Genomic DNA, 26,071 nt, shown 5'->3' with positions numbered 1-26,071 from the left:
TAGTTCTCGTTGTAGTTTAGTTTAGTTCTACATCTAGTTCTCGTTCTAGTTCTAGTTCTACTTCTAATTCAATCGAGATATACTAATGACCAGAGATTTAGTTTAGCGTCTAACCTTTGGTTGTCAATCGAAGCAGACCTTCTCGAGGGTATCGACCTGCACAGTGAGGTCATAGACCTGCTCATTGAGGATTTTAACTTGTTCCTGGACATGGGAAAAATAAAGGACATTTGTGTTAGTCACTGTAATAAAAATATATGGAACAAATAATTACAGCGATGAAAGAGCAATGTTTCACTAACCTCAAGTGTCTCAATCTGTTTAGTGAGATTCGAGACCCCCATCATCACCTGCTCAGCCTCCTCCACCCGTTTAGTCAGCCTCTCCAGCTCCTCCTGCACATCTATCACCCAAGGCTGACGATAATGGAACCCATTAGCCTTGGTTACAACATAAAGAATAATCAGAGTCTTTTCGATTGACAACAATAACAACAATGATATACAACTTATTAAAGTGTAGTTTTACACAGGAGACTTTACCTCATAGGTTTTGCATGGACACCTTCTAGGAATCCCGTACTCGGAATCGGCCACGAACCCTAACATGTTGATGTGGTGGTTTTGCCTCTTTGAATGTCTTCTATCTTCTGCCGGATCCATCTGTAAAATAATTCAAAATTATGTCAAAATTAAACCTTAATAACGAAACAAAAGGATTAAACGAAACCAAAATCGAACCCTCATGACGATTTAAACCATAAAACGAAACCCATAACTCGATTTACAAACATTACTCGAAACCCCTAACTCGATTTGAAACCTCAGAGAAAAGAACCCTAAAACAAACCACCATCACGATCTACAACCCTTTATCGAGACCCATATATCGATTTAGATCCCTTACTCGAAACCCCCAATTTTTTTTCAAAATCGACCCAAAAAATCTGAAAAACTACTCGATACTCACCTACGCTCGTGGATACTAGAGATCGTCGTCGATTAGGTGGAGCAAATCTCTGGGAGTCGTCGTCGCACGAAAAATCGCCTCTCACGGCGAAACCCTAGTTTTTTTGAGAAAGAGGAGAAAATGAGATGAATCACGAGGAAACCCTACTTTCCTCCTCGTCAACGCGGAAGCGGTTGACAAACGAGAGCACGACGCGTGGTAAAAACTGCGCCTTACAGGTTCATGGTCTAGGCCCGGTTCATCTAAATTATCGCTTTTTTCATTTTCTTTTAATCCAACGGGCCTAAGATATCGAGCCCACGAACCGGTTTAAAACCGCTAATGCGGATGGTTTAAGAAATTTTCAAAACATAGGTTAGCCCAATATCCATCTAACAACGGCCCTCACGGGCCACATATCAAGCCTTACGTAGTTGCTACGACCACAAACATCCCATGAAATAACGTTGACCATATAAAATTTCAATGAAGACTTTTAGGTTGAAACAAAATAATAATAAAGGTCAACGACTTTTTATTGTTGTTAAAGTCTTCAATGACTTATTGATAAACATTTTTCTTTCTTTTATTTTTTGGTAAAGTGCCATAACATTGATAAACATTTTTCTTTCTTTCTTTTTTGGTAAAGTGGCATAACATCAAATGAGATAACAACATAAGAAATCCATTGTTTTACCAAAAAAATACATGAGAAAACCATACGGCATGAACTCTATATATATCTTAGTGTATTTGGTTGCCAAATAGCCCATCTCTTGTTTACGTGATCTGCAGTGATTTATTGGAGTCTCAATTCAATTATTGTAGATTAACTGAGGTAAGTTTACCAACAAAAAAAAAGAAGATAAAATTCATAAGTTTGTGTACACGATGTGCATGATTTATGCCCATGCTGCATAATGCACAAGTAGTACAAGTGTAGGAACCAAACGGACAAAATAATTTCAAAGGAAAAAATAGATTTCAATAATAAAATAACGTCTTGGCAAAAAACTGACAACCACATAAAAAAAGAGATTTCCATAAAAAATATATGTAGTTGTGTCGTTACTAATCTCCGGTTTACTCATCTCCTATCTATTTAAAGGAACCAATCTCTAAATCGGAGCACACAACACATCGAAAGATCTGTCCTTTGTGTTCTGTTTTGAGTGTGTCTGGTTTTATCTTCTCCGGCGAAAATTGGTGATCGGGCATCACGGCTATACACGGGATATCAACGGGTGTTAGCTTTCATGTCCATCTTGTACGCAAGGAGGGTTGTTTAATCGAGACTAACCCTTTGCCGCACGGAGGACGTGGAGCTCTGCCGTCTGAAGGCGGCAGCCCTTCCGATCTCCTCTTTCTCGCCGGAGGCGGTTCCTCCTCCTTCACCTCTTTTCTCTTCCTTTAGGTTTTAGGGTTTAGCTTTGTTTCTTCTTCTTCTTCTTCTTTCTTTTTTTTTCTTCCTGAGAATGCTGAAAATCAAGAGGGTTCCGACCGTAGTGTCTAACTACCAAAAGGATGAAGCTTCGGATGAATCTGTCGGCTGTGGACGGAACTGTCTCGGAGCTTGCTGTCTGAACGGTACTTTCTTAAATCTAAAGCTTTTCGATTTTTTTTTTTCTCTGAATTTTGCATGTTTGATTCATCTTTTTTTCCTGTTCAGGTGCAAGGCTTCCGTTGTACGCTTGCAATAAACTGGAAAAATCCGGCACCGGAGAGAAGGTTGTGATCAGCGGTGAAGCTAGAGAGCCTCCTGTGGCTTTTCTGGAGTCCCTTGTCCTTGAAGAGGTAAACTCATATAATACATAGAGCTAACTTCAGATTATGTGGTTTTGAGTGAGTCTAATCATTTTATAATGTTATGTGTTTAGTGGGAGGATAGGTTCCAAAGAGGGCTCTTTCGCTACGATGTCACTGCCTGCGAAACCAAAGTAAGCGTCTTTCTTTATCTTATGCTTGATCTCTGAAGACTATCTTGTTGTGTTTCACATTGTTCTTAAGATTGTCTCTCTTGTTGTTGTTTTTAGGTGATCCCGGGGAAGTATGGATTCGTTGCTCAGCTAAACGAGGGTCGTCACCTAAAGAAGAGGCCTACCGAGTTCCGTGTGGACAAGGTTTTGCAGTCTTTTGATGGCAACAAGTTCAACTTCACCAAAGTTGGTCAAGAAGAGTTGCTCTTCCAGTTTGAAGCTGGTGAAGATTGCGAAGCTCAGTTCTTCCCCTGCATGCCTGTTGACGCTGAGAATTCTCCCAGTGTTGTTGCCATCAATGTAATGAATCTATGCAGAGAGACCTTGCCTTGTTTTTGTCTAGCAGAAGAGTAACTCTTTATTGTTTTTAATAACAGGTTAGTCCAATCGAGTATGGCCATGTCCTGCTGATCCCTCGCGTTCTTGACTGCCTACCTCAGAGGATCGACCACAAAAGCCTTTTGCTTGCACTTCACATGGCGGCAGAGGCAGCTAATCCTTACTTCAGACTCGGTTACAACAGCTTGGGTGCTTTCGCCACTATCAACCATCTTCACTTTCAGGCTTATTACTTGGCCATGCCTTTCCCATTAGAGAAAGCTCCTTCAAAGAAGATGATAACCACTGTTAGTGGTGTGAAAATCTCAGAGCTTGTGAATTACCCTGTGAGAAGTCTTCTCTTTGAAGGTGGAACCTCTATGCAAGACCTATCTGATACTGTCTCAGATGCCTGTGTTTGCCTCCAGAACAACAACATCCCTTTCAACATTCTCATATCTGATTCTGGACGGCAGATCTTCTTGATGCCACAGGTATAACAGTTTGATCACTTGGGTTTTGAATCCATCGAATGAAAGTAAATAACAGCTTGAGTGTGTAAAATTACAGTGTTACGCAGAGAAGCAGGCTTTAGGTGAAGTAAGCCCCGAGTTGTTGGAAACGCAAGTGAACCCAGCTGTGTGGGAGATAAGTGGGCACATGGTGCTGAAGAGGAAAGAGGATTACGAAGGAGCTTCGGAGGAGAACGCATGGAGGCTACTAGCAGAAGCTTCTCTGTCAGAGGAAAGGTTCAAGGAGGTTAATGCTCTCATCTTTGAAGCCATAGGTTGTAGTAACCAAGAGGAGGAGCTTGAAGGAATCTTAGTTCAACCTAGTGGAAGTGTTAACCAGACAGGCAACCGAACCCTTGGAGGTCCGATCACTAACGGGACTGCCTCTGAGTGCCTTGTTCTTCAGTGAACAACTGCGGCCTCGTGGGTTTTTATGTGTAATTAGAGTTTACAATGCATAAATAAGCAAACTCTCTTGGTAGTTGCATTTGAAGCTTCCCAGTGCTCTTTTTGTGATGGTTATGGGTGTTTTATGTCCTAAACTTGGTTGTAAGTTTATGTTATGGATGATCTATGTTTATGGTTTAATCTTGTTTAAATTCGATTAGTTTATAGCCGTGGATGATCGATTATCTTTTGTTTTCAGCTAATTACTTGCCATACAAGAAATATTGAGATAATCTATACTATTAAAGCAGAATCCTAGGTCTTTAATTTTTCAACTTATTTACATTTTAATGCCATCGTTATTTTTTATTATTTTAAATAAATTTCGACCACAATAAATACAACCAATCAGAATCTTTTTATAATTAATCAAATATTTTAAAGATACTTTAGGATCCATTATATATGGAAAATAACAATATTAACTATATTTTGAAACAAAGTATCTAGAAAGCTACGGTTAAATATGATGCATGTGTTTTCCTAAAACTGAATACCCTATTTCTACTGGTTTCACCAAACTCTTTATTGACATAACACACAAAAAATTTACCCAATGGCTGTTAATATGTTGGTCGAGTACTCACGTCAGCTATTCCATAATCTCAATTGATACCAGCTTTTGTATGATTAAGGATTGCGTATTAGATTTAATTAGGGATTTTTTTTTAAATATAATAAATTTCTTAATAACAAATAAATTATGTAAAAGTTACTACATAATAAAGTTCATACTATTAAACTCTTTAAAACTAATTCTATGAGTATAAATATGCAACTTTTTATATTATGTATTTATGTCTAACACATGAATGTACAAACAAAACAATTGTAAATAAGATTAAATTTTCTTATATAAAAATAATTAATCTTATAACATAAAAAATATTTATAATAAAAATTAAAAAAAACAAATCCTGCGTTTTAAAAGCGCGAGTCAAAATCTAGTTGATTGTTTAAATTAACATCATCATCACTTTACATCTTACCAGATAAAAGATAGCGCATAGATTTAGACAACGGGATTAGATAACTTTAAGCGCAAATAGTTTTGGACATTAAGATCCAATATATTCAAATAAAAATCAACCATAAGGTTTTTTTTTTTAAACCCTTAATGACCATATTAGTTTTCTAAGGACAATGGTCATGAAGAAAAACAAGTCTGCAAATCCTAATGCCGATTACTTTTTCACCACCATTCATATCACAACGATCTAATCGTGAAACCACTAAAGCAGGATAAGTGTGTCAGGCCATAGCAGCGCCACTACCACAGCCACCAGTCTGATGGAGCATGGCATCGATCTCATCACCGTCCTCCATGTCAAGCTGCGTAGTACCAAAGATTTAGCATTAGAGAAGTGGAAAACTTCAAGGGAATAATGATAGCCTAGTAGTAGATGGAATGTTGTACCTCGTCCGGAGTCTGCTCAGCACGAAGACGACGCCCATCGAACAAGAAGGCAATGGAGCTCATGTCCACTGATTGCCTGTCACAGTAAGCATTCATCAGCTTCTTCAGCTGAGTGCTTCTCTTGATCCTAAAGAACACCTCATTCCCATCCTATACACATAAACACACACAATTCAAGAAAATAAAACATAGATTCTAATACTGAGCATATAAATAAAATTCCCATAAAGTGAAGCAGCACATACGACCAAACATCAAAACAATCACAAAACAATTTAAAAAAAAAACTTAAAATCTGGAGACCACAATACTCATCATCTTCACAATGAAAGTTGCCATATATTCAAAAAAAGATTTTAACTTTATTCCCAAATTATGACCAATTTTAAAAAAGATTTCAACTTTACCATTCTTGAACAGTAAAAACCTTCAGACAGCAACAAAAACAACTCTATAAACAACCCATACCTACGGTTTCAGACATTTGATAAACAGTTCGCAAAAACAAGCAAAACACTCTGCTCAGGTCTAATAAACATCAATGGGTTTCGGATCTAAACCCAACAAAAGAACAGAACCCACTAAGACTTAACACTAGTAGAACTAAACCCTAGAATGTCAAAACCAGAAAGGAGCAAACTTGGAAGATAAAACCCTAAAACACACACACACACGAAACCTTGAAATCAGAAACTCTAACAGACAAAACACATACAAGAGGAAAACAAAAGAAAGGAAGAGAGATGATTATTACCTGACCCTTGACCTTGAGATTGATGTGAGCTCCTCCGTCTCCTGGCTTCTTGTCTTCCTCCTGTGTTGCAGACATCTTTACTTCTCTCCTTCCGCTGAACAACCTCGTCAGTGAGAGAACCCAGACGAAAGTAAAGGTTCTGAAGATCAAAAGAAGGAAGAGTGATGGCTGAGAGATTTATAAATAAAATTGAAAATAAAAATTGATTAAACTCCGAAAATTGCTTCGCCGCGCATTTGCACTTCCGCATCGGATTCCTCCTTTTTCCATAAAGTAGGGCATCTATCGGACGGTCAATATTCTCTTTTTAATCCAACGGCTGGGACTGCGCTGAAATCCATTTGTAAAAAAGATCTTCTATTATCCTAAATCAATTGGAAGTCTCGTGGGTATATATTCTGGGCCCAATAATCATTACAAGCCCAACAAACGTATTACTTTTAAAATATCGTCTTTTTCGAACCTTCAATCACACAGCCTGCAGCGTTTCATTCAGGCGCGAGGATTATTCAACGCACCAGTGTCACAACTTTTTCACTGTTACGGTGTAAAAGCTTAAGCTCATTTGCATTGACTTGCTGCTTTCAGTTTCACTTACCAATTACAGGGTAAGCTTTTAAGTTAGCTTCGCTTTCTTATTATTGCACACCAACTGTTCGATGAAATTCCCCAGAGGGAATCAGTGGTGAAAATAACGTTTTTATTTCTTTGTTCCATTTCAGTAGTTGATTGGAATCAAGATGCAGCCTCAGAGGTTGAAGAAAGCAATAATTGACAACCCTAAGAAGCTTGGGAATTTGATTGACCTTGTGAATCTTCCATCTACTCTACGTGACTTCCTTGGTCAGTCTCAGAGTTCTCGTCTGGGTTGTTTCATGCGTGTCTGGTCGTACATCAAAACCAACAATCTTCAGGTTAGAACATGTGATCAGTTAGTTACTTGCTAAAGACAGCTTTTTTTGTTAATTTGTTTGTCTCATCGGCTGGTGATTGGTTCTTTGTTTCTTTTAAAGGATCCTAAGAACAAGAATGTGGTGAACTGTGATGAAAAGCTGAAGAGTATTTTGCTTGGGAAGCCGCGAGTGGAGCTAGTCGATCTTCCTTCTCTTATCAAGTTGCATTTCACCACCAAAGCACCCAACTCGAATTCTCAAGAAAAAAGAATGCCATCCATCTTTAAGTATTGAAGTACATTGATATACATTTGGTTTATGTTTTGAATCTTTGCCTATGACATCTTTAAGTAGTTACACAAAACATATATTAAGAAAGATTGGTTCTTTTACAACATCCTGAAAAGCTTGCTTTAAAAAAAACAAGCACCTTGACTAATCACTGGTAAAAGCTCGGAATGGTAAAGCAATTTGTTTGTGGTATGACTTGATATGTTAAAAGTCCCAAAGTACATAGTTGCTTGCATTTGAACATGTGGAAAGGCTTCAATTCTATCAGTCAAGTGCGAAGTGGCTCATCTCCTAGTATCCCATTGCACTTTGAAAACATCCAAGAGGACTAAGAACACAAATCAGAAAGTTGCTTGATATAACAAGTAGTTGACTCGCAAAAACATAGCCGATGATGATACAGGACATGTGTTTGGTCTAAAGTGAGTGCCTCTGATTCTAGAGGGTTCTCAAAATCTCGTAGTGCTATATTGACGATAATACCCTCACAGCCCCAGCCACCGGTGCATTGGTGAGGGTATTTACGTAAAGAAATACAAAAGAGAGAACTCTCTTCTCCACGCTGAGCACCTCTGTGAACTTTCTCTTCTCTTCTCTTGTTGATCGTTGCTCTGTTCCTCTGTGCATTCCCTGATGCTGGCCTCGAGGATTCTCTCGCGAGTTTCCCGCAGCGCGGGCTTACGCTCCTCTCTCTCCGCCGCCGCTCTTCCGGCGAGGAACCAAGCTCCTATATTCACTAGCCGGTATCACTCCCTGGTTAACAACTTCTCACAAAAGGTTAGATTTTGACCCATAATATTCACGATTCCTAACGAATTTCGTTCAGGGTTTAGGGGTTTATCCAATTGAACCCTAAAGTCAGTGTCTTTAGAAATGATTTTGATAGTGCTTTCTTTGGTCTCATGGCAGCTTGTAGCAGCTCAGGTGTCTCTTGATTCGTTTTCACTTCAAAGGTTCTCTCTTTCTTCAACCTCCACAACGCCTGAATCACACGGAAAGGAGAGCAGCAACACTGAGGCGTCCAAGACAGCTGAGGCAAACGAGTCAGGTCTTGACTCAGAATCAAAAGCTTGTGCGGGGAAAGATGCTAAAAGAGCTGCAGTTTCGGAATCAGATTCCGAGAGTGATGATGAGGAGAGGAGATGTCGAAGGATGATCTGGTGAAGCTCGTAGCTGAGAAGGAGGAGCTACTGTCTGTCAAGGAGGAAGAGATTAAGCAAATGAAAGATAAAGTTCTTCGCACTTACGCAGAGATGGAGAATGTAATGGACAGAACAAGGCGTGATGCTGAAAACACCAAGAAGTATGCCATACAGGTTAGTCCTACAAAAGAACTTTGTTTGCATCATTGTGATGAATGATAGTTGAACTGAGAATATATATGTATGTATGTATGTGTATCTGCAGAATTTTGCAAAGAGCCTTTTGGATGTGGCGGATAACCTTGGAAGAGCTTCTTCTGTTGTCAGAGAGAGCTTCTCAAAGCTTGACGAGACCTCGAAAGATTCTGCTTCTGGACTGTTAAAGACCCTTTTAGAAGGCGTGGAGATGACTGAGAAACAGCTAGCTCAAGTGTTTAAGAAATTTGGTATGGACAAGTATGATCCTATCAACGAACCGTTTGATCCAAACAGACATAACGCAATGTTCCAAGTCCCTGATGCTTCTAAACCAGAAGGCACAGTTGCTCATGTCTTGAAGGTAATCTCTTTGGATTCTCTCTTTAGTACAATAGTCTTATCACCAATTTTGTAATGGCTGGTGTCAAAATCTGCAGGCTGGATACACGTTGTATGATCGAGTGATAAGACCAGCTGAGGTTGGTGTTACTCAGGGAGGAGAGAGCGAAGAAAACAAGAAAGAGTCTGATGCTTAAAAAAGAAGTCCATAAATCTTTTGAGTTATACAAGTTTTCTCTTTTCGTTTGTTTATTCATCGGATGAACAAAGATCTCCCATAGTTGCTGGACATGGTCACTTGCAAGGGAAGTCCTGCTTCTGTGTCCGTTTTTTTCAGTCTTCTTTCAAACATGATTTGATAAGTTTTCAGACACAAATCAAGGTTTTGCATACATGGTCTAATAATAACACAACCAGAAGGACAGAAACTGAAAACAGAGTGACATAAACCTACACTCTCTTCTTAAAACCCTCTCTATAGAGGTGTCTAGGATCATCTGCACTGTAGTCTTGTAAAGAGGCACATACATAATCTATCGGTCTTGATACCAAAAAGAAAAATGGTTACAAACGAATGTATCAAATGATAGAAGAATGGTTCTTACAAAACTGTTTGGGCTGGGTCGGAATATTGAAGCCCATGAGGCCTGCCGAAGGCAGATGTTCAGACATGAACATGAGTCAATGCCTGAAGCTCAGTGTACAGTAGCCACATCAGCACATAATGCGAAAACAGAGGAATCACTTTTTTTTTTTTTTTTTTCTGTTTTCTTAATTCTTTATTGAGTTCCGTAAAGTGGGTCCCACTTTTTCCCATTTCCCAACCTCCATAACTATAGTTTGAGACTATAGTACAAATTGAGCTCTATCTCTCTCTGAGCTTCAGATCTACTTGAAGAGAAGTGTAAAAGACCCAGATAAACCGTTAGCTTCCAGTAACGATCTAGGTAAAGAAAACAATCTTCTACTGTTTGATTCTTTTAATTTGAATGTTGGATTCTTGCTTTGCTTTTGGATATCTATTGTCCTAGCTTGAGATCTCCATCTCTTTTCGAGCTTCTACTTGTGCTTAATCCCATTTTAGCGTTCATCATGCTTGTTTCATGTGTCCTGCTAACAATGTGGGTTTGAGCTTGTCAAGTTCAAGATTCTATTTCTTTCTGAAAGTTATTAGCTTTGAATCTTCCATGTTTGAGGAGAATGATTAGGTGTTTAGTTTCCGAAAAAAGATTGCAACTTTGGTTTCTTTTACCTCAGTTCTTCACCCAAAAAAAGCTTTTTGTGTGTTTGCTTTCTGCAGGAAACAAGAATGGCAGTGACAGAAGCAGAAAACCCTCTTCTTGGAGAGATCACTTGTGGCACCTTACTCCAGAAGTTGCAGGTAATTTTCCGGACCGCACACTTAAAAACTATGGTTTCATGAACTCATTGGAGACAAAAAATTTTTAACAGGAAATATGGGATGAAGTTGGTGAGAGCGATGAGGAACGAGACAAACTACTTCTCCAGATAGAGGAAGAGTGTCTCAACGTTTACAAGCACAAGGTTGAGCTCGCCGCAAAATCTCGCGCTGAGCTTCTTCAGACCTTGTCTGATGCCAATGTTGAGCTTTCCAATCTCACTACCGCTCTTGGGGACAAAAGCTACATCGGCATTGTAAGTGTGTGCTCCCACGTCTCTAAAATATGGAGGAAAAGGGTAAAGATGATGAGTAGAGTCATTTAGATGTGTGTTTGTTTTTGGTTGCAGCCAGATAAGACTTCAGGAACGATCAAAGAGCAGCTTTCTGCAATAGCACCTGCGCTTGAACAACTTTGGCAACAGAAAGAGGAAAGGGTCCGGGAGTTTTCTGATGTGCAGTCACAGATTCAGAAGATCTGTGAAGAGATCGCTGGTGGTTTGAGTAATGGGCCTCATGTGGTTGACGAGTCTGACTTGTCTCTGAAGAGGCTAGATGACTACAAGAGCAAACTCCAAGAGCTCCAGAAAGAGAAGGTAACAATATTAGTTGGTGATTTTGTTTGTTTTGAGAACAGAACTAAACTGCTTTGTGTTTGGACAGAGTGATAGGTTGAACAAGGTGCTTGAGTTTGTGAGCACAGTGCATGATCTATGCTCCGTCCTTGGTTTAGATTTCTTGAGCACTGTCACTGAAGTTCATCCGAGCTTAGATGAGGCAAATGGTGTTCATGCCAAGAGCATTAGCAATGAGACTCTTTCAAGGTTGGCTACAACTGTATTGACTCTTAAAGAGGATAAGAAGCAAAGACTTGAGAAGGTTGGTTCTCTTACATGAGGTTGGTCAGTTTAGTCTGGACATATGTTTCATTAATGAATCTTGGTTTATGTGCAGCTTCAAGAGCTAGCTATTCAGCTAACTGAACTATGGAATCTGATGGACACTCCTGATGAGGAAAGAGAGCTTTTTAACCATGTTACCTGTTACATTTCAGCTTCAGTTCATGAAGTAACCGTCGCTGGTGCTCTCGCCCTTGATCTCATCGAGCAGGTATTGTTAACTTGTTATGTATTGACAATCACCCAATGCTTATATTATGTAAGTGCATTTGTTTGAAGGCTGAGGTGGAAGTGGATAGGCTTGATAAGCTGAAAGCTAGCAGGATGAAGGAGATTGCATTCAAGAAACAATCCGAGCTAGAGGAGATATACGCTCGTGCTCACATAGAGATAAAGCCTGAGGTTGTTCGCGAGAGGATCATGTCATTGATTGACGCTGGAAACACTGAACCTGCTGAGCTGCTAGCTGAGATGGATAGCCAGATAGCAAAGGCCAAGGAAGAAGCGTTTAGTAGGAAAGAGATATTGGACCGAGTCGAGAAATGGATGTCAGCTTGTGAGGAAGAGAGCTGGCTTGAAGACTATAACCGGGTAAATGCAATGAGAGGATCGATCATAACAATGTCAAACACACAACACCTGTTTAAGATTATACGTTTTAATTGTTTTTTGAAAACAGGATCAGAACAGGTATAGTGCAAGCAGAGGAGCGCATTTGAATCTCAAGAGAGCTGAGAAAGCTAGGATTCTTGTCAGCAAGATTACGGGTAACTTGCAAGAGTCTCTCTTATCATCTTTTTGAGTCAAACTGAGACCTCAAGAGTTTATGATCTTTTTGTTTTGTGCAAGCAATGGTTGACACATTGGTTGCTAAAACCCGGGCATGGGAAGAGGATAACAGTATGTCCTTTGAGTACGATGGTGTTCCTCTACTAGCCATGCTAGATGAGTACACTATGCTTAGGCAGGAACGAGAAGAGGAGAAGCGGAGGCTGAAGGTGAGTTTTCTTCATACTCTAGTCATCTGATTGTGAAACCCCTAACTGACGTAGCCGTTTCCTATTTTACAGGAGCAGAAGAAGCAGCAAGAACAGCCGCACACAGAGCAAGACTCAGCCTTTGGGTCTAAACCTAGCCCTGCGAGACCCGTGAGTGCCAAGAAACCGGTGGGAACACGAGCTAACGGAGGAGGAGGAGGAGGAGGGGCTAACGAAACGCCTAGGCGCTTATCAATGAACTCAAACGGAAGCAAGTCCAAAAGAGACAGTCTCAACAAGCTGACTTCGCCTTCGAAACTAGTAGCCATCTCGAAAGAGGAAGCTGCATCATCTCCTCCAGTCTCTTGTCCTGACCCAGTTCCAGCTTCTTCACCATGATAATATTCTCTAGTCATTTTGTTAGTTTGGTATTAACACTTGAGAGTAGAATGTTACGTAGATTTTTATGTCTCTGTATCATTGATCGACTCTTTTTTCTTCTTCTTCCAAGCCTTTGGGAGAATGACGACTATACTTTGAATTTGAAGTGACCGGTTTAATGAAGAAAAACATTAGGGTTCTAATTGCAATTATATAATTTATATGGCGTCAAATCGTAATATGCTTAAAGATGTGTGCAATTGAATAATGTAAGACAGATGTTACGACATCGTTTTGGCAAATTAGGAACACTTGATGGTTGTCTACTTGTCTTCTATAATCTGATGAAAGCTGCGAGGTCGCGGAGAGAGAGAGAGAGAGAGGAGGACCCATGTCGAACCCAAACGAACCAGTCTGCCTTACTTGCAACGAGCGGACGAGTTGCAGAAACATGAACCTCTTGTTGGTTATTACTGTAAGTTTAGCTTGTCTTCTCTCTGTTTGAAGAAAAAAAACATACATGAGTGATTGTTTATTTGAGTGAGATGATATGATCAGGTCGACTATACGCCATGGAACGAGGATTGAAGAATCAACAGAGCGATAGAACCAAGACCACGAACTCGACCCTCAGTAATCAACTCGAAAAGGTATCACACCTTGAAGTTGTGAGCTTTGTCTGATTTGTTTTCACCTGTCTTGATTTTGTTAGTTGATATGTATTTGTAATGCTGGAGAGAGTGTATTTATTATGTTCATGTATTTGGGAAAACATATGTGAAGCAACAATACTTATACATTGGTACTCAGGCTTGGGGGTTTTTCTTGCATGTTGATGGTGAAAATCTTGAGTTTAATGTCGCGTGCGTTCTTATCCATATGTAGCACTTAATGTCTTTGCAAAGGATCGTGCTGGAAGAGCTGACTTGTAATAATTACTTCTTCTTTTTTTGACTTATGTTTGAATCTCATCTTGAATGACATGTCTGACACTACTAGTAAGTTTTCTAGTACTGTTATCAGCACTAGCTCAATGAGTTCGAATTATCCTATTTCTGTTAGATTCATTCTCTGTCTCGTTTTGTTACTGAAAAGAGCATATACATACATTACATGTAACAATAAAGCACACTGGTCGGTAGACATGCTTTTAGGTGATATCTTCCTCCATGGCCCCATCATCGTTTCATGATGTCTTTCGAATTTTGTAGTAATGTATATCAATCACTGCCCATTAGTTTAGAAGTGTTAAAACCTGAAATTCATGTGACGGCCTAACAATAATTATCCCACAGATGTTCATCCTCCACCACCGTCTTCTTACCCTTCCAACGATCTCATTCCTCCTCCCACGGGACCATCAAACTCCCCTTACCACCAAGATCTGCCGCCATCACAAAACTATCCATCTCATGAGCCTTCTCCAATTTCTCTCCCTAATTTCCAGTCTTACCCGAGCTTTAGTGATAGCAGCCTCCCAGCCACTCCTTCCTCTACTCACTACCAAAACCCTGAATCTTACTATTCTGCTCCTTCTTCCACAAGCTTCACGTCCTCTCCTCCTTATTCATCATCAAACGGGCGTAACAATATTGCTACGGTGCTAGAACATGCACCTAGTCCAGCTCAGAAGTACCATTACGACAGCAGCTACCAGCCAGGTCCAGATAAGATTGCAGAGGCGCACAAGGCTGCTAGATTCGCTGTTGGAGCTTTTAGCTTTCGATGAAGTCTCTACTGCTGTAGAACATCTGAAGAAGTCACTCGAGTTGCTGACTTTTCCATCCACTAGTCACTGAATTTCAGGTTTAATCTGTTAAACTTGGGGTGAATGTGTGTACGAGGCTACGAACTCACAATCACACCATGGGGGTTCTTAACTTTTCGTGATCAGACTTTGTGTACAAATAAAAAGTAGTGTGAAAGGCCTTTTGATTTCTCAAACAACTGTTGTTGGCAAGCGCGCTCCTGATGTATACAGCCACAAACATTAGAAGTATATACATAAAAAATCACAATATATATGTGTGTATATATATATATATATATATTCTATTGTCTGGTACATTATTTTCTTCTTAAATAATTAATTTAATTTATACAAATAATGATCTCAACCAAGACGAAAATATTTTAATTCCTATGTAGCACGTGAAAATAAACAATTTCTTGTGGTAGACTACAAGAGCAATTTCCTTATCGACTCCACAGTCCACACCAAACTACATCCATAAGATTAAGGGCGGCAAAAGATCTATAAATTTTGATCTGATCTGTTATCTATTTCGATTCGATTAAAAAAATTGGATAACTTTAATTCTATAGATCAAAACAAATACTAATATGTAGTATCCGCTAAAATCAAATCAAATCACAAATATTAGAAAAATGGATATTCGATCTGATCCGGATATATATATATCCGAGTAAAATAATACAAGGTTTTGATATTATTATTACTTTCAGTTCTTTACATGTACACGTTGATCATATATTGTAAACTTGTTTTATAAGTTTTATAATTATTCTTATGTATATAAGCTCAAAATATTGTATAATTGTTGTTTACAATTCTTGGCAACATATATAATTATTTTTGCATTACAAGTCTTATAATATCTTTATTCACTAATTTCATTATTTAGTCATTACAGTTTTAAAAGATGATTAATTTTTATTTTATAATGAAATATTATTGTTTTCACTATAGTAAATTTTTATATTAAAAATTGGACCTTTTGAATTTTATGAATCAAATCGAATACTTAGTTTAAAAATATATAATTTACTGAATATTTGGATGGCGTCGAAATAAATCAAATAATAAAATTGCTGATCTGGATGAAACAAATCAGATTATGAATATCTTTAAAGATTAGATATTCGCTTCGTACCCACTTCTAAAAAAATAGTTCAACATGCATACTATAAACGACTATATCTTAATTTAACTATAACTAGATTTTGATATGTGCTTCGAAAGCGCGGATTTTTTTGATATATAAACAAAGTTTAATATGAATAAGTATTTTAATATGAATAATTATTTTAAAATTGTTATATATTTATGTTACAAAGTCGTACTATTTTGAAAAAGCGAATATGTTTAAAATATATAATTTATGAATTATTTTACTTAAGATTTTTGTATGTACATTCTTATGTACCTATTTTTAGTCATGACATATTATCCGGACCAGAGAAACCAAACCAAAATTGAATTGAAAATATAGGTTTGGTTCGGATCCGGGTCCAGGGTAAAATACCTATTGGGTATTTTTTTGGACATGCGGGTCTCGGTTCGAGTATGGGTCTTGCTTGAGACCCGACCGAATACCTACAATACCTAAAATGTTTTGTGTATATTAGGTGTATTTGGATATTTCAAATATGTTTTCTCTATTACGAATATTTTTAAAGTTTTGGGTTTGATTTTAGGTATAGTTTCGGGTTTTGGGTACTTGGGTAAAATTTTGAGTGTGTTTTTTGGTTTCTCCATCAGATTTAGGGTAAAACATTTGGGGGAGGGGGTTTGGTATTTGAATATTTTCAGGTATTTGTTTGGGTTTGTAGGTATTTTGGAGTTTTCAGATAATTCAAAAAAAATTTGGGTCTTAAATATCTGGATCCATTCCGTATTTTAAAATTTTAAAATACCTAGTTGGGTCTAAAATGTCTAGGACCTAAGAGATTCGGATCCGAAAGGAACCAATCTGTACCCGAATGCACATGTCTACTCTCTCTCATTATATTTTTTGTGCATTTTATAAGAGTTATATATGTTGAGTTGATGCGACTTAAAATTTACTAGCAGATTTTTGTATAATGTGATTTCATAAAACAACATTCACACACATAATCTTGATATTAGAAAAAAAATATTATTTCTCTTAAAACATAATTTTAAACAATACAAAACTATATATTTTCAAAGTAATAGAGATAATTTTTTATATATCTATATATTTTCTTACATGCATAAAACAATTAAGTAACATAAACTGATATATGTTTAATTGACTAAAAATAGTCTATAATTAGTACTATTGGAATGTTTTATTTACTTTTCATATATTTAGTTGATTATAATATCTTTCAATTACAGCAAAAAAATCTATAAATTAAATTTTACTTATATAATATGATTTTTAAAATACAATCACACAATTTTTTTTAAACTGTCTATTTTTAAGTGATACTAAAAAAATAAAAAGAATTAACAATAAATATGTTTTGATCAAATAATTACAAAATATTTTAAAATAACATAACACTATATACTTTAACGAGGTAGATATATTATATTTTATCATTATTAAAAATTTAGTTTTCATAATATTAAATTTGCTTTTAAATTTTATTTGTTTATTTTTGTGGAACTTAATATGACTATAATTAAAATATCAAAGCAAATATGAATTCTCGTTTAAAGATTACTTCAAATAAATTTCAGTTTACTATTTAGTATATCTAAGGCATAAAGTTATTTAGACTTTATAAAATATTTTAATTATTGTAAATATTGATATGTGTTCATGAGCTACCAAAAATGTATTAGTTACTTATGTATGTAACTTCATATTGATCATCGATTTATTTTATGATTTTTTTTTTTGAAAAAAAATCAACATATAATTTGATAAATGTTATGAAACTACATGCACATTTAAATGATAAATAAAATTAATTTGATTTTACTTAATGATAATTGTACTTCAGTTTGAATTTGAAACAATATATAACTCAATATGCTCACAACATGAGTGACTCGACTAATCCAACTTATATCTAAAATCATAGATTTAATTACAATAATAATAAATAATTTTATAATAATAATTTATTTTATAAATGTAAATTATAAGATGACTCAAAACATATTAATAAATGAAAATAAAATATTAATAAATTGTTATAATTTAGTTCTTTTGTAAAATTTATATATATTCATGAGACTGTAAAATATTATTGTTGTATTAATTTATGTAATTTGGAATCATACACTTTAGTTTATTTTATATTTCATTCTAAGTACAATATATCTTAAATTATACATCAACTTCCTTGAATATATTTATGTATCTAAGACAATAACCAACGTAAATTCAAATAAGAAAATTAATCATAATTTTAATATATTTAAAGTAAAAAAATATTATAGTTGAATTCAGAGAAATAGATGCAATCTAATATACCCAAATGATAACTAAATCGACTGTAAAAAACAATAAAACCGACTAGATATAACATATCTAAAATCATATGTCTAATTAAAGTAATATAATATTATTAATATAAATTGTGCATGCAAATTATAAGTTAATTTAAAATTAAAAATAAATAGAAATATTATTATAGTATATTTATTTTATAAATATTTATACATATGCTTGAGCACGGGAAAATCACCTAGTTAATTAAATAACAGGGACAAATTTATAATTAATTTGATTGATTATAAAAATTTTTTGTTAGATACCGAAATTGTAGGAGTAAATATTAGGAAATATTATATTTTATTAATATTGATATATTTTTTACTGATAAAGGTAAATATTAAGTTTCTAGTAAATACTTCCAATTACCTTGTTTAAGTAGATTTTTTAGAATGCTTATTTTTAATAGTATAAATAAATAGATAAAACCTTATATACAGAATTACAAACAGATTCACCTACATTATCTTCGATAAAAAAAATGATAATCTGTATAATTTCACATTCTGTGTGAAAAATTCTTTAGGAAAGGTAGAGCAAGAAATTTGTTATTTTTCCATATAAGTGAGATATAATTGATAAAAAAATATTTTTTCTTTTATATATCAAAACTTTATTTAATAAATGATTTGTTGACAATTTTTTTTGTGGAAACGTTGTGGTCTATTGGTCAAGGTTTAAAAGATTTTACATCAGGTCTTGGGTTCGATTCCCAAAAGAAGCACAATTTTTTGTAGATTATAGGATGCAACATTTTCGGAGATTTCAACGTGATGTAGTCAAAGCCGTTCGTTATAGTCGTGTGCTGCAGAGAAATCATGTCCATCGAGGTTGTTGTACATGTAAAACCGTTCGTCGATCCAAGTGTTATAGAGAGAGTTACATCGTGGAATCGTTGTTCGTAAGTCTGTTTATCATGTTCGCACATGCTGCAATATAACATTTACTTAGGCCTTAACTGGTTGAAACACAACAGTTGCAGGTGCGGGTGTGGTTACGGAAGTTTGCGTATATGTGGGTTGCAGTTTCTAGCGTTATTATGCAATCTGAACGATTGGTACATCGGTTAGAAATTGTTACGTTTGCGGGATATTTATAACTGGTTGATTATGAGATATTGCATTGGTTTAATAATAAATTGCCAATATTAATATATTACACCATTATAAAAATATCAAAAACATACTATTGTGATAAAATGTGTAACTATTAATATAATATAATTAATAGGATTATGTTTATTTTTTAACTTAGATCAAAGTTATAATTACAATAAAAAATTTCTTAAAGATTTATATTAAAAAAATTAAAAGAATATTCTGTCTCGTTTATATATATTAATTTTTAAAAATTATAGTGAATACTCTTAGTTTAAAGTTTTTATAAAATAAATTATGACACCGTTTGTGAATTTAAATTAAAATATAATATATATATATATATATATATAATATTTCCATTTTTAATTTTAGATTTAAAAGTATTTTTATATTTATTTATCTATCTGCAGCCGTCCACAGCCGCAAACGCTATAGCAAAACCAACTTTTGATTTTAAGAGGTTCAGAACAACTTAAAATGATTTATAGCATTTTGATTGTTGCAAAACGCCAACAAACATTACCAACCACAAAAGCTGTGTTTACGGGTGACAGTGGAGAAATCAGCCAGATCATTAATCATTGCGTTATCGTCTAAAATGAAAATGGCCTAAACACCCCTTTCTGCTTCCGTATACACATAATCAAAACGAGAAAATATAAATATAATTCAATTTCTTATGTTATTCAAAACATTAAAATGGAAAATATCAAATATTATTAAAAGGAAAAACATTTCTTATAAATAAAATAACTTGAAACAAAATAATATGAAAAGAATCATAAACTTTATAAAAACACAATATTTGATACATATCAAAATCTGATATATAAAATAAACATTTTCACTTCTGCTCGAACACCTTAAACTTTTTTTTTTTTGCTAAAAGATAACCTTCAACTTGATATAATAAAATACAGTATAACATAGTTTTTTTATCAATAATTATATTTAGCTTATCATATTTTTCTAAGCTAAATAATCACTAATCAAAAAAAAAATATTAGTCATCTTCCACCGTCGTTTTGGTGTATGCTTCCTTTCCATTTCTTGTGCCACCTCTTGATGCCTTTCTTCTGACAAGCCCAGCCGCCGCGTCATCATAAGCCCGGGCCGCCATTTTGGCTGTTGGAAACGTTCCAAGCCATCTCCTTTCTCTTGCACTCGGATCCCATATCTCCGCTGACCATTTACCTGATCGTTTATGAATGCACGTAAACTGTTAGAATATATTCAACATAACGTGTTGGAACGTAAGTTAATTACCGGCTGGAACATATATAATTTTTTTTTTTTTGGTAACTCTGGTATCTGGTCAGCCACATTCTCAACTATACCCCGTAGGGGGTCCAGCGCCCCAACGGAAGAGATATTAAATCCGCTGTGGCCGAGGTTCCTATACCACCAGACCACCAGGCCCGGTTGAACATATATAAGTTATTGGATATATAATGTTATTTTACCTGATGGCCTTTTCCTCACTCCTTTGTGCTTCTTCTCCTTACTTATCTCTCGGTGTTGTGGGAATGCGCAACCGTAGCAACCGGTGATACCGCAAAGAGAACAAGGGCCAGCATCCAAAGGTTGAAGAGCTTCGAAGTTCGATGATGAAGTAGTGTCACTTCCTACGTTGGATATCACTTGTCGCAGAGCAGAGACCATGATCACATGCTCTTGATCTCTTGTCAAATAAGGAGGTTTTTGATCGTAAGAGGGATCAATTTCTGAATAATCCATTTTCCTGGAGTCGAACTGAAAATGATCCAAAGTGTTCCTGTTTCTGGTTAAAAGGAACCAATAAAGTTTATGCAAAAAAAAAGGAACCAATAAAGTGTTGTGACGATTTGGAAAAACAGTGGAGAGAGAGGGCTTTATATAGTATATACTATATACTAGGAAAAGTGAAATATGTGTTCACATTTGAACCTTATCGATGTTTAGACACGCGGCATAAAACTGTTACATCATAAGTCGTTTACATCAAAAGTCGTTTATTTCTGTAATAAACGCGATTTTCAGAAGAAACGTGATTATTTAGATTTATACGATCCACTTATTAATTAGAGTGTTGACTTTCCAGGTCAGCTTTTATGTTTAATAATGTACAGTTCGCCGAGTAAACCTATACACTCCTGATATAACACGTCGCATCATGCCATTGCATGCTATGGTTTATCAGTCTGTACTCTTTTTCTTTTCAGTCTGTACTCTATTTTCCAGTCTGCACTTTCCTTGGCGGCATCTGTATTTTTTGTTCAAATAAGGTTGCATTAACAAAATTGAAGTGTTTATTTATTATACATATCTCATAAAATCAGTGTTCTTTTTTTTATTGCAAATGCACAATTGTTTTATTGTTTTTTTTTTTGAAAAGGATTGTTTTTAACGTTAAAAAGTTGGATTTCATTTGTAACGATGATCTACGTACTTTCATTATGTTGAAACTATCAACTTAAAAAGAGAAAATAATTAAATGGTACGCTTCATCGATGTATCTCTTACAGCCAGTCAGCATTTGTGAAGCATAGATTATTAGTGAAAAATGCTATTAACAACTGAGATCGTTAATTTTTCCAATTAAGGCCCTTTTTCTTTTATGTCAATTGTAAAATAGGAGCTTAAATATTCAAATACATTAGGCCAACCAAGATTAAACATTTTATATGTACTACCAAACCGTAGGCCTGGGCATAAAATCCGGAACCCGAAATCCGAATCGAAAAACTCGACCCGTTATCGGACCCGAAACGTAAAAATACCTGAACGGGTCTTGTAGGGTGGTACAAAAAATATCCGAACCCGAAGTGTTATTAACCGAACCCGAACGGGTAACCCGAAAAATCCGAAATTAATAGTCAATATAAATATTTTGAAATATATATAAGTATTCCAATTATTAAATTCAATATTTGTGGTAATATTATATATAATAATAAATATTAAAATTCTAATAAATGCTTTAAGTACACAATTAGTTATAAATAAGTATTTTATAATTTGCTCATTGAAATAAAAAGTCTACTCTCTATAAGGCAATATATATTGTTTACAAATGATGTTTGTTTTCATGTTTGATTTAACATTTTATTGTTATTTTATCAATTTTATATGTGATAGATTAATTTTTATTTAATTTAGATGTCATTCTTTATGTTTTTCTTTATGTTTTACTTCAAAAATTTTGTTTTTTACTTTGGTTATATCTGAACCGAACCGATATAACCCGAATCCGTACGATGTATGATTACTTTATGGGTTTTATGATACAATACAATTTTGAACCTAACCCGAAGTGTTATTATCCGAATCTGACCCGTACTAATAAAATTTTAGTATGGGACCTAGAAACGTAAACCCGAAAAACCCGACCCGAATGCCAACGGGTACCCGAACGTCCAGGCCTAACCAAACCCATGAATATTCTTTCTAGAGTACTCGAGTTCAAGAAGCAACTAGCGAGTGGTTATAGTATTCGAAGCTGGACTAGATCAGAAACCCCATAAAGGCCCGATTCATGGTTTTGTGTGAAATTACAGATTTAGCATACACAATAAAGTGATCAAGCATGGAAGCAAACGTGTCGTAAGAGTCATGTCAAGTGTAAGAAAGAGAACGATAGAAGAGGAGAGAGTGTTGTCAATACAAGGAATGACATGTCCACCGGTGCATTCGTTTGCGTGCATGTCGGCCACGCACATCAATCATCATTCTTATTAGCTCATTTCGTTCTTATTACTCTAAAACACAACACACGAACACATTGCATTCAATCTAGAGAACAAGAATAACGAGATGGGTACGGCGACGGAGATAATGGAGAGAGACGCAATGGCTACGGTGGCTCCCTACGCTCCGGTCACTTTTCATCGCCGTGCTCGTGTTGACTTGGATGATAGACTTCCTAAACCATGTAACGAAAACGCCTTTCTCTTACATCCTAATTGCTGCCAACGTACGGATCTTTATATGTGTATATATTATAGGCTGACATGTGATATATCATATATCATCATCCCCCAAATTTGAAGAGGCACGATTATTTCACACCGACTGCATATCAGCATATTTGGATTCATGTGTGGTGTGTCTGTATGCAATTTATGCATGTGGGAATATTTTTGATGTTCATGATCTTATAGATATAGTTGCCAAATAAATAATATCGATAATAAGTTACAAATAATATATAATATTCATAGAGTATAAACCGGATTTAAGATTTGTGAGGTCATAATTTTTTAGATTAATTTTAATAAAATAATTTCCACAAATTTGAAGATTCTGCGATATACATATGCATATAATCTATTCTATTAAAACAGGATCATGATCTATTGATAAATGTTATGTTCAATTATTTTTTTTTTTAATTTAAGATTCTCTTTATATAAGTGGGCATACATATTAGTTTTAAGCAAATAATATAACCGTAACCCACTAACCCTATATTTTTTCTTTTATAAACTAACCCACTAACTCTATATTAAAGGAATAGATAATAGATAATAGATATATCAGAGCAAAAAATTATTATAGGTTGACTTCTACCATTAATTCATGTGTTATATCAATATCAACACTGTTAAAAACAAAGTATATCAGATATTATATACACTCGGGAGATTTCATATTATGTTTTTTACAGAGGGCTTAAATTTTTATAGATTATTATTAGAACTGCAATATAATAATATAAGAACTGTAGTAATTTTGATTTACCAAAGTTTTTACTAATAAGAAGAGCAAATAAAAAAGAACTATCTTATTTAAATTTTGTAACTTTAAACATAAAACTAAAATTAAGTGAGATGACTTATATAAATGTATTATCCTACTTTGATACAAATATTTAAATTAAAACAATATTATGTTTTCTACGGGTCAAAACTCTCGCCTAAAATCTTAATCTATCTAACATATCAACTAAAATAGTTCAGGTAAACATTAATTATATATAAAATTGAAATTTTAGATAAATAAAAAAGGTTATCGTCAAAATATTAATCATGTGCTTTCAAAGGTAACATGATTTTTATTTACATTGAGTCAAAATTTACAAAATATATTTTATTTTGCTAAATCGGATTACAAAGAAAAACACAAATATGATTACAAATAAAAACATAAATATGATTACAAAGAAAAACACAAATATAAATATGAACATTAAATTTCTATAAAAATATAAAACAAAAAATATACCCGCCTAGAATCTAGTAACATTTTAAAACTCAGCCAATGTAAATGTTTCATTCGGATTTATTTAGAACCGGCCTTATGCAGCCTTCATTTATGTTATGTAATTTACACACATGCACGTGCATGTATACGGTAGTTAGTTCTACACATTTTTTTTTTTTGAAAAAGTAGTTTAGTTCTACACATATAAGTATATAACACACTTTTGTGGAAATGATCATATTATTTTGATCTTTACAAATGCCCAAACATTATATGTTAATATTGTGTCATATACGCAAATTAATGTATCATGTATATATGTGATGGTTGATGGATATGTGATATGTGTAAATGAGTATATATATATGATATATGATAATGATATGCATAGATATGCCAAGAGCCCTGCAAGCACCAGATAGAGAGCATCCATATGGAACCCCAGGCCATAAGAATTATGGACTAAGTGTTCTTCAACAACATGTCGCTTTCTTCGATATAGATGATAATGGCATTATCTACCCTTGGGAGACCTACTCTGGTAATATACCTATACATATATGTTATTTTAGATATAGACACATATATAGATCTTTCAGTTTCATGTTTTCAGTAGTATATGTATGATAAATTCGAACCTGTGATTAGGACTGCGAATGATTGGTTTCAATATCATTGGGTCGCTTATCATAGCTGCTGTAATCAACCTGGCCCTTAGCTATGCTACTCTTCCGGTGACACCTCTCATCTTCCTCCATCATATATCAGTAGATTTGATTGATTAATTGGCCTATATTAATGTTCACTTCAAAAATGCAGGGATGGTTACCTTCGCCGTTCTTCCCTATATACATACACAACATACACAAGTCAAAGCATGGAAGCGACTCAAGAACATATGACAATGAAGGGAGGTGGGTGACCTATATTGAAAAAATCGCGTCACAAATCATGATGCACTGGTCTCTAACCACCTTATGTTTGGCAGGTTTATGCCGGTGAATCTTGAGTTGATATTTAGCAAATATGCGAAAACCTTGCCAGATAAATTGAGTCTTGGAGAATTATGGGACATGACAGAAGGACAACGTGACGCATGGGACATTTTCGGATGGTACATCTGTGAAATGAGGCAGTTAGTTTACTGAATGAATGTTAAGTATTAAACCGGTTGTAAACATGATGTTTGTGTATTAGGTTTGCAAGCAAAATAGAGTGGGGACTGTTGTACTTGCTAGCGAGGGATGAAGAAGGGTTTTTATCAAAAGAAGCTATTAGGCGGTGTTTCGATGGGAGCTTGTTCGAGTACTGCGCCAAGATCTACGTTGGTATCAATGAAGACAAGACAGCGTACTACTAAAGTAATTGATCGAGCTGCTTTAGGCTTATAATCGATCCATATGTGTTGTTTTGTTATGTCCAAATATTTAAGGTAAAATATAAGTTGCAGCTCTATTAAAAAGCTTCAATGTGGAATAATAGTATGTTTTGTTGTTTTTCTTTTTGTACCAGCAGTCTCTTTTTCCATTTATTTCCAATTTAAATGCAATTATGCAGTGTTGTTGAGTTACTTCATATTTCGTTTAACTTATTTGTAAAATAATAAACATTTTTTTTATATATATAAAATTAAACGAACATGTAAGGAAGTTACATGTTTCATATAATCTTTAGTAAGATGTT

General features: G+C 35.0%; 7 protein-coding genes and 1 pseudogene across 8 annotated transcripts; 6 read left to right on the top strand and 2 right to left on the bottom strand.

The window, feature by feature from the left end:
• Nucleotides 1-2,013: 2,013 nt before the first annotated feature.
• LOC106429510 (GDP-L-galactose phosphorylase 1-like) lies at nt 2,014-4,358 on the top strand. Its single transcript, XM_013870260.3, has 6 exons — nt 2,014-2,535; nt 2,618-2,742; nt 2,826-2,885; nt 2,982-3,224; nt 3,302-3,736; nt 3,813-4,358. The coding sequence occupies exons 1-6, from the start codon at nt 2,424-2,426 to the stop codon at nt 4,161-4,163; spliced, it is 1,326 nt and encodes a 441-aa protein (XP_013725714.2). The 5' UTR covers nt 2,014-2,423; the 3' UTR covers nt 4,164-4,358.
• Nucleotides 4,359-5,212: 854 nt separating this feature from the next.
• On the bottom strand, nt 5,213-6,671 carry LOC106429460 (small ubiquitin-related modifier 1). Its single transcript, XM_013870205.3, has 3 exons — nt 6,373-6,671; nt 5,619-5,768; nt 5,213-5,533 (listed from the first exon to the last, which is right to left on the bottom strand). Exons 1-3 carry the CDS (start codon nt 6,445-6,447, stop codon nt 5,453-5,455), a joined length of 306 nt encoding a protein of 101 aa, XP_013725659.1. The 5' UTR covers nt 6,448-6,671; the 3' UTR covers nt 5,213-5,452.
• A 157-nt stretch (nt 6,672-6,828) lies between these two features.
• LOC106429500 (upstream activation factor subunit UAF30) lies at nt 6,829-7,662 on the top strand. 2 transcript variants are annotated; one of them, XM_013870245.3, is made up of 3 exons: nt 6,829-6,980; nt 7,095-7,286; nt 7,386-7,662. In XM_013870245.3, exons 2-3 carry the CDS (start codon nt 7,113-7,115, stop codon nt 7,557-7,559), a joined length of 348 nt encoding a protein of 115 aa, XP_013725699.1. In that variant the 5' UTR covers nt 6,829-6,980; nt 7,095-7,112; the 3' UTR covers nt 7,560-7,662. The 2 variants fall into 2 exon arrangements, with proteins under 2 accessions (XP_013725699.1, XP_013725701.1); XM_013870247.3 differs by having other exon boundaries at nt 6,838-6,980; nt 7,098-7,286.
• A 422-nt stretch (nt 7,663-8,084) lies between these two features.
• Nucleotides 8,085-9,625, top strand: LOC106429463 (annotated as a pseudogene).
• Nucleotides 9,626-10,033: 408 nt separating this feature from the next.
• On the top strand, nt 10,034-13,849 carry LOC106429465 (65-kDa microtubule-associated protein 2). The gene is made up of 11 exons (XM_013870210.3): nt 10,034-10,182; nt 10,536-10,616; nt 10,688-10,891; nt 10,985-11,230; nt 11,298-11,513; nt 11,589-11,744; nt 11,813-12,124; nt 12,213-12,300; nt 12,383-12,531; nt 12,604-13,366; nt 13,450-13,849. Exons 2-10 carry the CDS (start codon nt 10,545-10,547, stop codon nt 12,907-12,909), a joined length of 1,749 nt encoding a protein of 582 aa, XP_013725664.1. The 5' UTR covers nt 10,034-10,182; nt 10,536-10,544; the 3' UTR covers nt 12,910-13,366; nt 13,450-13,849.
• A 312-nt stretch (nt 13,850-14,161) lies between these two features.
• LOC106429477 (protein HOMOLOG OF MAMMALIAN LYST-INTERACTING PROTEIN 5-like) lies at nt 14,162-14,961 on the top strand (the record flags this gene model as incomplete). The annotated part of the gene is made up of 1 exon (XM_013870224.3): nt 14,162-14,961. A coding segment is annotated over one exon (459 nt), but the record flags the coding sequence as incomplete, so codon positions are not given.
• A 5,126-nt stretch (nt 14,962-20,087) lies between these two features.
• LOC106429478 (ethylene-responsive transcription factor ERF120) lies at nt 20,088-21,823 on the bottom strand. Its single transcript, XM_013870225.3, has 2 exons — nt 20,671-21,823; nt 20,088-20,401 (listed from the first exon to the last, which is right to left on the bottom strand). The coding sequence occupies exons 1-2, from the start codon at nt 20,942-20,944 to the stop codon at nt 20,211-20,213; spliced, it is 465 nt and encodes a 154-aa protein (XP_013725679.1). The 5' UTR covers nt 20,945-21,823; the 3' UTR covers nt 20,088-20,210.
• Nucleotides 21,824-22,966: 1,143 nt separating this feature from the next.
• Nucleotides 22,967-25,955, top strand: LOC106429504 (peroxygenase 1; the record flags this gene model as incomplete). The annotated part of the gene is given in 6 exon segments (NM_001315834.1): nt 22,967-23,117; nt 24,780-24,929; nt 25,037-25,122; nt 25,208-25,302; nt 25,377-25,502; nt 25,586-25,955. Coding segments are annotated over 6 exon segments (738 nt in total). The 3' UTR covers nt 25,749-25,955.
• Between the last annotated feature and the right edge of the window lie 116 nt (nt 25,956-26,071).

This window comes from Brassica napus, chromosome C8, assembly GCF_020379485.1.
Source record: "Brassica napus cultivar Da-Ae chromosome C8, Da-Ae, whole genome shotgun sequence".
Lineage (NCBI taxonomy): Eukaryota > Viridiplantae > Streptophyta > Magnoliopsida > Brassicales > Brassicaceae > Brassica > Brassica napus.
Note: the sequence above shows the minus strand (reverse complement) of the source record. Positions and strands in the feature narration are given on the sequence as shown.

What these genes read in the sequence shown, in the direction of transcription:
- LOC106429465 (XM_013870210.3), top strand. Translation starts at nt 10,545, where the DNA reads ATGGCAGTGACAGAAGCAGAAAACCCTCTTCTTGGAGAGATCACTTGT. An exon ending in ACAAAAGCTACATCGGCATT is followed by an intron (nt 10,892 to 10,984) that starts GTAAGTGTGTGC and finishes TTTTGGTTGCAG; the next exon opens with CCAGATAAGACTTCAGGAAC. An exon ending in AGAAGCAAAGACTTGAGAAG is followed by an intron (nt 11,514 to 11,588) that starts GTTGGTTCTCTT and finishes GTTTATGTGCAG; the next exon opens with CTTCAAGAGCTAGCTATTCA.
- LOC106429500 (XM_013870245.3), top strand. Translation starts at nt 7,113, where the DNA reads ATGCAGCCTCAGAGGTTGAAGAAAGCAATAATTGACAACCCTAAGAAG. An exon ending in TCAAAACCAACAATCTTCAG is followed by an intron (nt 7,287 to 7,385) that starts GTTAGAACATGT and finishes TTTCTTTTAAAG; the next exon opens with GATCCTAAGAACAAGAATGT.
- LOC106429510 (XM_013870260.3), top strand. Translation starts at nt 2,424, where the DNA reads ATGCTGAAAATCAAGAGGGTTCCGACCGTAGTGTCTAACTACCAAAAG. An exon ending in AGTCCCTTGTCCTTGAAGAG is followed by an intron (nt 2,743 to 2,825) that starts GTAAACTCATAT and finishes TTATGTGTTTAG; the next exon opens with TGGGAGGATAGGTTCCAAAG. An exon ending in CCAGTGTTGTTGCCATCAAT is followed by an intron (nt 3,225 to 3,301) that starts GTAATGAATCTA and finishes TTTTAATAACAG; the next exon opens with GTTAGTCCAATCGAGTATGG.
- LOC106429478 (XM_013870225.3), bottom strand. Translation starts at nt 20,944, where the DNA reads ATGGATTATTCAGAAATTGATCCCTCTTACGATCAAAAACCTCCTTAT. An exon ending in AGTGAGGAAAAGGCCATCAG is followed by an intron (nt 20,402 to 20,670) that starts GTAAAATAACAT and finishes ATAAACGATCAG; the next exon opens with GTAAATGGTCAGCGGAGATA.
- LOC106429460 (XM_013870205.3), bottom strand. Translation starts at nt 6,447, where the DNA reads ATGTCTGCAACACAGGAGGAAGACAAGAAGCCAGGAGACGGAGGAGCT. An exon ending in ATCTCAAGGTCAAGGGTCAG is followed by an intron (nt 5,769 to 6,372) that starts GTAATAATCATC and finishes TTATGTGTATAG; the next exon opens with GATGGGAATGAGGTGTTCTT. An exon ending in CTGAGCAGACTCCGGACGAG is followed by an intron (nt 5,534 to 5,618) that starts GTACAACATTCC and finishes GGTACTACGCAG; the next exon opens with CTTGACATGGAGGACGGTGA.